Source organism: Diabrotica undecimpunctata, chromosome 10, assembly GCF_040954645.1.
Source record: "Diabrotica undecimpunctata isolate CICGRU chromosome 10, icDiaUnde3, whole genome shotgun sequence".
In the NCBI taxonomy this organism is placed as follows: domain Eukaryota; kingdom Metazoa; phylum Arthropoda; class Insecta; order Coleoptera; family Chrysomelidae; genus Diabrotica; species Diabrotica undecimpunctata.
The window spans coordinates 36,139,532-36,152,515 of record NC_092812.1 but is presented as its reverse complement, the minus strand read 5'-3'; the positions used below and the strand labels follow the sequence as shown (position 1 = coordinate 36,152,515).

Genomic DNA, 12,984 nt, shown 5'->3' with positions numbered 1-12,984 from the left:
CGGAGCAAGTCAGAAATTTAGTAGCATCAAGACAAGGATGCGCAACAAGAGTAGTGGCAAAAGGTGGAAGAGTAAAGAAGGGTTTGATGCTGGCGGACATGGATGGCCTAACCACAGAAAAAGACATCGTCGAATCGGTGGAGAAATTTGCTGGTAGGGAGGAAGCATGTGAAGTAGTTGGAAAAATAAGGACAAACAGGGGAGAAAGTAGAATTTGTTATGTGGAGGTGGATGAGGTCATAGCCAGAAGACTTTTAGTGGCAGAAAGAATAAAGATGTCAAGCACATGGCCACATAGCAAGAAACTGCGAGGGAGAAGCAAAAGGGGGTGCTGGAAGTGTGGGATGGAGGGTCATGTGCAATCTCAGTGTCTAAGTAATACTGTAAAGTGCTTCAATTGTGACGAGGAAGGTCATATACCAAATTAAAATGTATACACAGTGTGCTTTGACCAAAATTTTTCCGTTGCGTTTTTTTTGCATTTGAGTGTATAATAAACTGAAAGTATATTTTGATTGTTTAATAATAAACATTGATTTATTTGTTTATTTACTAAAAATGTAGTGAATAATCAGTCTTACAAGAAAGGAGAAAGAATCATAAAATTAAATAATTCAGGGATAATCGATTATCGTTAAGGTAAATGTATCTAAACAATATAAAAAGTTATTGGTAAATAAAGCACTTAATTGTTTAGCACGTAAAAGTGATAAACAATTAGAGCTACCAAAACAACTGTTAAACTTTCATTTACATAATATTAGCATATAGATACGAATACGAAGGTGTCCGTGGTTTTTGTCAAGTAGTGTATTTTCTTGTGGTGCAGTAAAAACGACTTTGAGGAAAACATTACCATAATTTAAATAAGCTAGAATATACATACAAAAGCTGAAACTTTCTGTAATTTCGGGTTAAAAAGCGTCTATTAGCAAATGATTTATACCTCTGCAAAGCGTTTGTGTTGTCCAGCTAAATATATCTTCATCAACAAAGCAACATACAATTAACCGAATGTTTTGTAATGCAAATAGTTGTTTTCCTTGTATTTTTGTCTATATATAGATCGTAAAAAGCTAAAATAAAACATTCCCTATTGTAGATCTACTTAAGTTAAAATACCTTTTAAGACTTGTAAAAGTAGGAAACAAGATTTTAATCTTTGTGGATTTTAATGGCGTGTAAGGTGAATAGAGGAACGGAAATGTTGAATGAAATAAATACTTATTTATTTATTCGGTATATTGTTTTGACTTATTTAGTATTTTTAATGGTAATTCACTACAATTGCCGTTGAAAATACGTTTCGATTTCCACTTCCAAAAATCGGAAATAATTTCTTAGTCTGCCTGTCCTTCTTGTCCATATCGTTCTTCGTATTCCATCTGTACTCCTTGTATCCTACTCGACCTGTTATAGAGACCCTGTTATAGTTGCAAAATTTGTACCCCAAGAAATAAAAAACAAAATAATGAAATGTCGACAAGAGAAAAATTTAGACTCAGATCTGCTCAGGTGTAAAAAAACCATAAAACAAAAACCCGAGTATATTTCAATAAGTCTCTTACAAAAGATAGCAGAAATTTGTTTAATCTAGCCTACAAAACTAAAAACCAAAAAGGTTATAAATATCTATGGGATAGAAATGGGAAAATCTATATGAGAGAAGTACGAATAACATGAGTTACAATACAATGACCGCTACCATCCAGTGAATTCTACCACGTGGATTCAACACGGGGTTACCGCTTGAACATTCTGTACTGAATTGCGACGCATTGGATAGCAAGATCAGCAATTATAAAATTATAAAAACTTTAGAGATCCTAGTCACTTTTAAGTGTTTGTCCACTGTTCCAAGAACCAGCCCGGGAAACCGTCTGCAGAGTTCACCCGAGGGAATTAGAAGTTAGAAGCCAACAGGAGCAAAGGAATGCACATCGGCATCGTCTTTAAAAGAATAAATTTTGAAAGAAATTTTTATTAAATCAGACTCCTCTGAGTCCTTAGATTGAATCAGAGCTAGATTAGAAAATATCATAAACTTTTGCGATATATGTCAAGAAAATAAATACGACAGACTTCCTCCCAAACAAAAATTTATGGTTACACCGACTCCCACTAAACCACTGGAAATAGTTCACATTAATTTATTCTAGGCTGATGGACAGAAGTTTCTAACCATAATAGACGCATTTTCGAAGTATGGACAAGCCTACCCAACAAATGGAGGGAATGCAAGCAATGTACTCAACGCCCTATTAATTTTTATAACACATCATGGACTCCCACCAATGATAGTAGCCTATAATGGTACGGAATTTAAAAATGGAGTAATACAAAAAATTGTAGATTCTCATAAAATCTCAATCTACTATACGACACCAGAGAATCCGCAATCCAACGGGATGATTGAGAGATTTCATTCTACATTAATCGAACATCTTCGAATTCTAAGGAACACCAAAGCAAAGGTATCGATAAAAGAACAAATGCTATACGCTATAATTGAGTACAATAATTCCATACATTCAGCAAAGAAGTTAACACCCATTGACATATTAAACGGACATATCGACGCAAAAGATCCCTTTGTCATTGACATACAGAAAGTAATACTGAACAATTATATCCAAAATCATAGAGAGATAACAAAGAAATTATACAAGGAAGTAAACCAGCATATACAAGAAAATAAAAATAAAGTCATCAAAAATAGAAACAAATCGAGACAAGACCCTATTGCGTATAAACCAAGCACAAAAATTTTTTCTATACACGAAAAACAGTTACCAGAAATAAATTACTTCCGAGATATTCCGCAAAACATATAAAAAGGAATAACGGAGTGACTGTAAACACATCAAAAGCTACAGTTCACAAGAAAAACATAAAACATCAACCTAAGTCAAAAACTAATTCTGAACCTTCCCCACAGGATTACCCTGACGACGGGAGAGGAAGTGAAGATCAACGACCTGAAAAACAACCCAGGAATAATTCCCCTCAACCTGGGACAAGCAAAGATTCATACTAGTACACACGATTTTATACACTTTTTCAAACTACTACCAATAAAGGAAGAATTGGACAGAATTGAAACCCAGTACGATGCAGTGACCACAGCAATTCAAAATGGACTTAGCCATCCGTATTTTAGCAGTTTACAAAATTACAACTCGATGTTCTACAACAAAAATTTTGGGCCTAAAGGGAACTTATCTCATCAATCTTCCGCCCAGATGTGAATTCAAAACCCCAATCCAGAGTTACATAAATTCAAAGACAGCCATCCCAGAGGAACCGCTAATGCTTCCCAAAATTAGGACCATAGATATTCAAACAGCGATTAAATTCAAACCATTAAGGATAGATCACATCCCCTTAGACAAACTGCATGAACTTTCTAAGGAAGAGGAACATCTAGAGACAATTAACCCAAAGTTATGGAACCATGGCTATAACCATTTTTGGATGACTCCTTTATATATCTTTATTACAATAATCTGCCAATTGATAGAAAAGCTCACTTTTCTTTAGGCATATTTCCCTATTTGGCAACTTCACAGACAACTGGGGGTCTGTTCTGGACGGGTCTTTTGCTTCCAATATGAAAATCTCAGACTTCAGGGTGTCACATGTGCTGCAAGTATCCTTGCGAGGGTAGCCGAAGGAGATGTTGAATTCATTTTCAAAATATTCACGAAAGGATTCATACGATACTCCATTTTCCGGATACTGATCCGTATACAGTTTGTGCAGCTTTGTAATGTTGAGTTCTTCAGGTATTTTCATTTTTTCCTTAGTGTCTTCTGTTAGCTTGTGGGGTCTGTTTGAGTACTTGCCGCGCTGATCTGTAGGTGCTTTTCCCGTTTGAACAAGAGATTTTTGAACGTATCTCACTTTGTCTCCTGAGATACCATGCATGCTCATGAAAGCTTTCAAGCACACTCTCACATCACGGGCAACACCATCATCTGTTAGCGAAAGAACTCTGTAGGCAAAGGAAGCTGTATTGTACTTAGTTTGATTTTTATTTTTCCCTCTTCGCATCACCGGCAACACACTAATGAGACCGCCTAAATACGAATTCTGTTTATGTACATCCCACATCGCATTGAATTCGCGAATGATTATTTTGTGCTGATCCTCAGGAACTGCTTCAAAACAGCTAAGCATCTTGCAACAACAATCCGGCCCGAGTTCATGGCTCACAGCTCTCAACACTTTCATCACATCTGTTACTCTACCTGTTTTCTTCTGCTTCTTGGTGGTTGAGGGCTTCGTCTCGTCACCACTATCACTCCACTTTCCATCATCGCTGTCCATTTTCACAAAAATACGAAACGCAATACACAGTTTAACAATACGGTACTGAGCGCAGAAGAAATAATACTAGCGTCTAGCCCCCGGTATGCAACTTTAATAAAGATCCCGGCATGCGCTGCGTGTTTGCGATATGCATTTAAACTGCAATGACGAGATTCTTCCCGGCTCGCTCTGTCGATGACGGGGTTTTTCCCCTTGACTCTTCATATATAAGTTTGAGTTTTCTTTCTGTTAAATAAATGTCAATAACGATAATATCTATACACCATATACAATTTTTTTTTGTATATTGTGTTTTATTGTGTATAATGTGTTACACATTTGCACAGTCGAACCTCATCTTCTTATTCAAAATTTTTATTGCGTCAAAGTAATTATATTAGTGTTTATATTATATATTTTTTTCTAATTTGACCCACATAGCCTTCGCTCAGGGTCGGTAATTGTATATTTAGCATTATTACAAGTGCCATTTGTACTGGAATAAATAAATAACCTGGGAATATCATTTTTGAGCTCTTAAATACCTGTTGTTTGCTTCCTAGCCACTCGCTTCCTTTTCCTGAGGTGTCAGATTCTGACTAATAAGAGTGAGTTATCTAAGCAAATATTCAATAAAAAATATTTTATATAATTTCATAGTGTTTCCCAAAATCTGTTACAGTTTAGTAACACAAACAGAAGCCATAATTTTTTTTTAAGAAAAAAAGGTAATAAAACCAAACAATATCAAATCAAATACAACAACTTGTTTGAAAAATTAACTTTTAATATATGCATCAAACTTTACTGTATTGAAATATTTAGTAAATAAATTACAAGTGATGACGAGCAAAGTATTTAATAAAATCAATTGGAAAAGTTGGTATAAAAAATATTCTTGAAAGGAATTAAATATAAAGCTTCTTAAAGATATTATTATTTGAATAAATTAAAAAAGTACGAAAATAAATTGCTCTAGTTATGAAAATATGAAACAAGTAATTTCTAAATTGAATTTAAAAAAGATCCCGTTATAATCTTTTTTTACAGTATTAATAAGAAGTTATTTACAGTAAGAACTTTTGATATAATTCGTTAAGAAACTCTTCCACTGAATAAGATGGTCTTTCCGGCTTCTCTTGCATCATTTTCCCACACGGTTTTGATAGTACATTTTTTAAGCTGTTATGAAAAGTTTTAGATATTTTCCTCTGTACTTGGAGATACATTCAGTGACAAAGACATTGGTAGTAAATTTCTTGATGTACAGTAGTGAACGCATACTCTTGGCTGATATGCAGATACCTTTGGTAGTCCAGGGTTTTGTGATGTTTTGTCTTAATCGTAATTAAAGGAAATGCCTTATTGAAAATACAGACAAGCCTTTCTAAAAAATCACTGAAATTATAGTCCACGTCCACAGAGGGAAATTGCCACCAAGAAGTCAAGCACAAATTTTGGAATTTACGAAAGTTCTGAGCGGAAAAAATCCTGCCTAAACGTTGGGTTTTCGAGGATGGTTGGTTAAGAGTGTTAAACTTGGTATACACTGCTTCATGATCAGATAGTTCTGCATTCATAATTGTAGAGCGTACATCAAGTGGTGAAAGATCTGAGACAATTACTACAGTTAGCCAAAAGGAATGAAAAACTAAAAATGTTTATAGTAGACAAAATTATACATAGTTTTCGACATAAAGGCGGGTACACATATGCGAGCAAAACTGTTCGCGAACCGTTTGTGAACGCTATATTCGTTAATTTGTACGACGGGACGAACCGCTTGCGAGCTGTTCGTTCGTTGCTCGTCAGGAACCACAGCCTGTCGGTTTTTGGGACGAACACAAAGAATGTTCGCAGAACTATAAATTGTGTCTATAAATTGTTTCTGCTAAGTGTGCGATGAGATCATTCGGTTAAACAAAATTGCTGAACGAGCGCGCCTTATTCAAAAGTAACGAGAGAAATTAATAACAGATAATCTAAACAAAATACCGAAATGTTTAGAATAACGAAGTAAATTAATTCTCGGTTTGTTAATACTTAGGGTATTGGATAGCCTGAACATAAACATATTTTCAACGAACTCTTCGCGAACAGCTCACGAGCAGTTCGCAAACAGTTCGGCTCGCATATGTGTACCCACCTTAATGTGTTATGACTGTCCTCTTACCATTGTAAATTCAATCCCATTAAACTTGGGGAAGATCAAAAAAGCAGAGAAAACCTGGTTGAAGGAATCCTGCCAAGAAATTAAACATCTGCCTGCTTTTGCCCAATAATAATAATCAAATAGTATAAAGGCGGGTACACATATGCGAGCAGAACTGTTCGCGAACCGTTTGTGAACGCTATATTCGTTAATTTGTACGACGGGACGAACCGCTTGCGAGCTGTTCGTTCGTTGCTCGTCAGGAACCGCGGCCTGTCGGTTTTTGGGACGAACACAAAGAATGTTCGCAGTTAAATTTGGACGGTGTTCGAGACTATAAATTGTTTCTGCTAAGTGTGCGATGAGATCATTCGGTTAAACAAAATTGCTGAACGAGCGCGGCTTATTCAAAAGTAACGAGAGAAATTAATAACAGATAATGTAAACAAAATACCGAAATGTTTAGAATAACGAAGTATATTAATTCTCGGTTTGTTATTAGATACTTAGGGTATTGGATAGTCTGAACATAAACATATTTTCAACGAACTCTTCGCGAACAGCTCACGAGCAGTTCGCAAACAGTTTGGCTCGCATATGTGTACCCACCTTTAGGAAATGAAGTCCGTTGTAACGAACGGCAGCAGTACATTCAGCAGTTATACAAAAAAGAATTTCGTGAAAATTCAGACAGGTTTATAACTAATAATGCAGAAAATGATCTAAGAATTCTCAAATCTGAAGTTGAAAACGCGATTCAACAATCAATATAAGAAAATTCCCTGGACCAGACGAAATTCCTGTTGAATCTGTAAAGCTTCTCGATAACGAAAGTATATCTTCTGTTCTAACCGCTTTCTTCAATCAGATTTACCAATGTGACGTATTACCCGATGACTAGCAAAGGTCAATCTTTATTACAATACCTACAAACTACAAAAATTCCACTAAAAAACTACTAAACTAGTACTTCGTATGTAACCTTTATTTAATGTAGTATTTACTTTCAGTGATATACCTATTAGATGTAATTTAGGTTAGAACACGGTGCAATTTGCGGTTACTTTATGCACCTAATGCTGCCAAAAACGTGAAAGAATGTACGCAAGCTTTAGAACAAATAAGTTACGACTTAAATAGAAATTATACTAAATGCCAAAATATTGTGTGGTGGTTAACATGAACTCCAAAGTTGAAATAAAGTTATAAAACTACACCGAAAATAAAACTCTTACATTGCAGTGTGAGGTTTTTTAGTAAAAAAATTAAACGATTCATTTTTGGGACAGTATTTCGTCAATTTAAATAGGTTGTAGATGCTGACGCAGCACTTAAATACTGATTATTGGCATTTCAGACATTTTATAAATTATAAATGCCAGTACGTGAAATTAACATCATTATTATTTTTGGTTTAAGCGACTGATTTTCATAAAAAAGATCTACTAGCTACCCTAAAACCTGCTAACTTAAACTGCAAATAGTCCCTTGAGAAACTGACAGGGTATAACAAAGTAAATTTGCTATTGCTAATAGTGTTACTAAAGAAGAAGCTAATATGGCTTTTATCGAACCAGAGCCATTTTTCGACGTAGCAAAGACCTGCATAGTCACTGATGTCTGAGAATGGCAAAAAGAACCTGGTGTAGCCTACTGACAAAACGTTTTATACCAAAGGCAAGCAAAAAGGTTATTCTAGCCTTCTACTCGCTATTCAAAAATACTCTTGGTTCTTTAAAAGACTTAACAGAAAGTAATTATAGATGTTCTTACTGCTTACTGAAATATTATATCTGTAAAATAAGTAAAGTGAACAGAGTAACATGAGATAAAATGCAGAGGAATATATCGTCTGCAATTACAGAACAATTGTTTGCTAACGGTCCGGAAAAGTTCATAATAAAACCTAGCAACGTAAAAATCTCTCCTAAACGAATAATGGGCTTTCTTAAAAGCCTAGATCTGTTGGACTAAACATAAATGCCAAGTATACAAACAAGATAGTATGGAAACGTCTACGAAGCGAAATCTACAATCTAGCAAAGATATTTAAACATCAAATGCCTAAACCGTTAATTCATCATTATCATCACTGGCTCGACAACCCTTTTTGGGTCTTGGCCTGTTCCAGGATTCTTCTCCATTCTGATCTGTTTCGTGCTTTTTTTCTCCAGTTTTTAATTTTTAAGGTTGTTATATCATTTTCTATTTGTTCTAAGTATCTCAGCTTCGGTGTTCATCTTGTTCTTTTTCCTACTGGCATCTGTTTAAATATTTTGTTTGGTATTTCGCCTTCTTCCATTATTTCTACATGTCCTATCCAACGCAGCCGTCCTATTTTAATGAATGCTATAATATCCGGATCCTGGTATATTTTGTATAGTTCAGAGTTGTATCTTCTTCGCCATATTCAGTTTTCTTTTGTGCCCTTATATATGTGTCGCAAGATTTTTCTTTCTTAGTAAATCGATTTTTTTGAGTTTTTACCCCCCTCTATGAGGGGGGTTTTAGCGCGAAGCCCGGGGGTTAAAGTGGTAAATTTTTTATCTTTTTTGGGGTCCCAAAATTGATATTCTCGGAAAAATTCAGCTTGTTCGTATGATTTTTAGGGCTCAAATATCTAATGGCATCTAAGAGAAGCATCAGGTAACGGAAGTTACGTCACAGTTGTCACTTTTGTTGTTTGCTTTTATTCTGACACGTGTTCGTGTACGTGTGAAAACGTAAAAAAATATCCGTAAAAAACCCTAAAAAGTTAACAGAAGAAGAATTTGAATACTTTTTAACACAATCAGATAGTGAAGATGAATATATTTCATCGGAAGACGAATATATTCCATCTACAGACGATGAGGATGGGGATGAGTTAGGTAAGTTGGAAACAAGTGAGTTTAAAAAAGTGTTAAATTTGTATTTTTGTAGGTGACGACGATATTTCGGGTATTGTGCAAGCCATACAAAACGAGGAGGAACCTTTTTAACACAATCAGATAGTGAAGATGAATATATTTCATCGGAAGACGAATATATTCCATCTACAGACGATGAGGATGGGGATGAGTTGGGTAAGTTGGAAACAAGTGAGTTTAAAAAAGTGTTAAATTTGTATTTTTGTAGGTGACGACGATATTTCGGGTATTGTGCAAGCCATACAAAACGAGGAGGAACCGATTTAAATTCAAATGCAGGTTATGGGGAAGAACCCAATAAAAATTTAAATCCAAATGCAAGAAATCCAAATACACATGAATGGCAAAATGATCATGATGGAATGAAACAATTTTTTTTATTAGATGTTGCAACTTATTGGTAGAGTCACCACAAAGTAAGACACCTTTTGATTACTTTCGTCTTCTGGGGAATGAAACTTTTTTTTGAGCTGATAGTGACATAAATGGATCTGTATGCTGAACAATTATTTCGGGTGTTACAGAAAGATCTAGAGTAACAAATAGAAAATCACTCATTACCGAAGAATTACGTCAATTTTTTGGGAAACTCTTACACATGGGGACATGGAAAACCAATAGAACGCAAGATTATTGGAAAACTGATAGTCTTTTTAATGTAAAGTGTTTCCCAGAAAATATGAGTAGAGACCGTTTTTTGTTAATTCTTCGGTGTCTGCACTTTGCCAAAAATCCAGAGGTAGGAGAAGTTATAGAGGACAAGCTGTACAAAATACGTCAATTAAATGTTAAATTATTTTAATCAAAAAATGAATGATATTTATCAGCCTGACAAAAATCTCTCCCTTGATGAATCAGTAGTTTTATGGCGTGGTCATCTCTGTTTTAGAACGTATATTAAAAATAAGCGCCAAAAATTTGGTATAAAAATTTATACTGGTAAATTTGATACTACCGCCGGAACAGACCATTCAAAAAAAGTTGTCATGGAATTGATGCACAAACGTCTAAATGCAGGTCACTCGTTGATTATGGACAATTTTTACATGAGTATGGACCTTGCCGAAACACTTATGGAGAACAAAACATATTGTACAGGAACTGTGTGATCGCAAACATCAAATGATGATTTTAGTAAACTCTTATTTTTTATTTAACAAATATTTTGGAACAAAACTGTCTCTTTATGACTTTCGACTAGAAATTATAAGAAATTTACTAAGCCTTCCTCAGAAAAATGTCCCTAAAACATTAAATAACTTGTCTGAACGGCATATTTTGAGCGAAATAGCTGAGGAAAATACAAAAAGGGAAACGAAACGTAAAAAGTACAGTGTGTACAGTGAATAAAAAAAGAAAAGATAGAATTTATGAATGTCTTATTTGTGCTAACAAACCTGGTCTTTGCCTAGGCTCATGCTACGTAACATACAATGAAGACCGAAAATGACTCTAGTTGATGTATTTTTTGTACTATTTGTTACCTATAACGTTCAAGTTGCTCTTATTATATTATTTTCAGTGTATGTTTTGTTACTTTTTAAATAAAACATAATTTTTTTGTAGCCTTTTATTTTAAAAATAAGACGCGGATCCGCGTCCGTTAGCATTTGGTGTGAAAATTTAAAGTGTGGTGCTAACGGCACGGATCCGCATCCTTTTGACATTTGCTCCCAAATGTGGGATATAATGTCTAAAACATCTAAAACATCATGTAAAATACCAACAACCAACTCTTATCACTGTTTGTTGAAACAAAGTTCCTAGCACCTGGCATGTTTCTATTAGATTACGGACGCAGTGAACCTTTTAAAACATGACCGGAGTTGGAGAAGCAACCATTTATAGACTTTTGAAACAACGAAAGTAAGGAACTATTATAAAGCACCGAAAACGTCAACAAGAAGAAAACCCCAGCAAATAAAGGATATTGTAAAACAAATAATTCTATGAAAAGTGCATTCATTTTTTTTTTTTTCAAAATAAGATACCTATTTTAAGCAAACTTTTAGCAGCCTGTATAAAGTCTCATCATTAAAGGATAAAGTATAAAGGAAGTCAAATGAACTGTAGTAAAAGCTTAAACAGAAACATACAATAATCTATTCAATGAACTTGACATGAAAGAGATTTAAAATCAAACGCACAAGAAAGCCAAATATAAAGCAATAATAAAATACTATTGCAGGAAAATTATGCACTGGAAAAAATTCTTGGACAGTTTATCAAACGACGAATTACTAAATAAATGTAAGCATAAATTAATCAAAAATAGAATGGATTAAATGAAACGTTCAATATAAGATGAATAAAACTTACCAATGCGAATATATCCCTTGAATGGCCAAGTTTTCAGGTTTCCAATTTTCCGGATTTTCATACTTGCAGTTAACTCCTCCACAAAAAACACTACACTGGATCCCCTGAGGCGTTAATCGCCGAATATGCTCAGAAAGTTTGTTGTAATTCGCCCGGACTATTTCGGAGTTCGGAGACTTCAACTCCGCGAACTGATTCATAGCTTCATGCGCTTTCTGGACATGGTGACAACCCAACAGTGACTTCAGAAATACTTAGTGTTTTACATGGGTTTCCTCAAAGCACGTTTTTCCCACATTTTCAGCGCATGCTTATCATTTATTCGATATGAGTATCTTCGTTGAATACCATAGAAATGGTCGCTAGGGAAAATAAATATATAATACAACTTTAGTCTTAAGGGTTGTTGTTTGGAACGATTTGGCCAGCATGAATGAGGTTATCAAGGAAATGATCAAATTGATTGAATTAAAATTGAAATGTGAACGTGAAAATTAAATAAATATTGACAAAAATTAATTATTTTATTCCAGTCAAATTTAATTCTACACACACAAAAATGGTCTCTTACAAACGCATAAAATATTTTACTCTATTTCTTGACATTTATTAATTTAATAAAAAATTTTCATTATGCTAATTAGATTAAAACCTTTTAAAAATAAAAGTAGGTTATCTATAGTATTTTCTGAATTTAAAATGTCTTTATGATTGTTTGGTAAATGCTATTTAATTCTGTGACGATTGAACTTTTCGTACTTTTCCACTAGCACATGTTTTACCGTAGGGGGTGAACCGCACTAATTGGGAGTTCTTTTTTAAACAAATGTTCATGAGAAAACTGGGTATGTCCAAGTCGTAAACGGGAAATAATTATTTGCTTTTGTCTGGATACTTCGGGTGGTTGCCATGGTCCAATCTTAATCTTATTTTTTATCTCCTGAAGCTCTGATGATGTGGATTTCCATTTATTGTTCCAGTTCTTGAACAAATGCTTTATGAAATAGCTTTTTAGATCCATAGTTACAGATTGGGGTGATATGGGAATACTGTTGTAGTTTGTAGCTTCTTTGGCATTTTGCTTTTCCAACAGAAAAACTTGATGCTTGTATCTTTAGTATGCAATTTATTTAGTTCTTCCTTTATTAGTAAAGCTAATATATGCTGCGTGTATATTTTCCTGATTATTTGTAGTGATGACATAGAATCTGTTATAGACGATTAATATTTTGTTCATCTTCTTTGCATTTGCGTGTAGTATCGCTTGGTAAATGGCATAGAGTATAGAGTTTT

General features: G+C 34.4%; 1 protein-coding gene across 2 annotated transcripts in view; it reads right to left on the bottom strand.

The window, feature by feature from the left end:
- LOC140452140 (uncharacterized) overlaps positions 1-11,937 on the bottom strand; it is a 58,329-nt gene extending 46,392 nt beyond the window's left edge. For both annotated transcript variants that reach the window (XM_072546230.1, XM_072546232.1), the window contains exon 1: positions 11,692-11,937. In XM_072546230.1, coding sequence (XP_072402331.1) covers positions 11,692-11,891 — 200 coding nt within the window. In that variant the 5' untranslated portion in view covers positions 11,892-11,937. The remainder of the gene's footprint in view (positions 1-11,691) is intronic.
- Between the last annotated feature and the right edge of the window lie 1,047 nt (positions 11,938-12,984).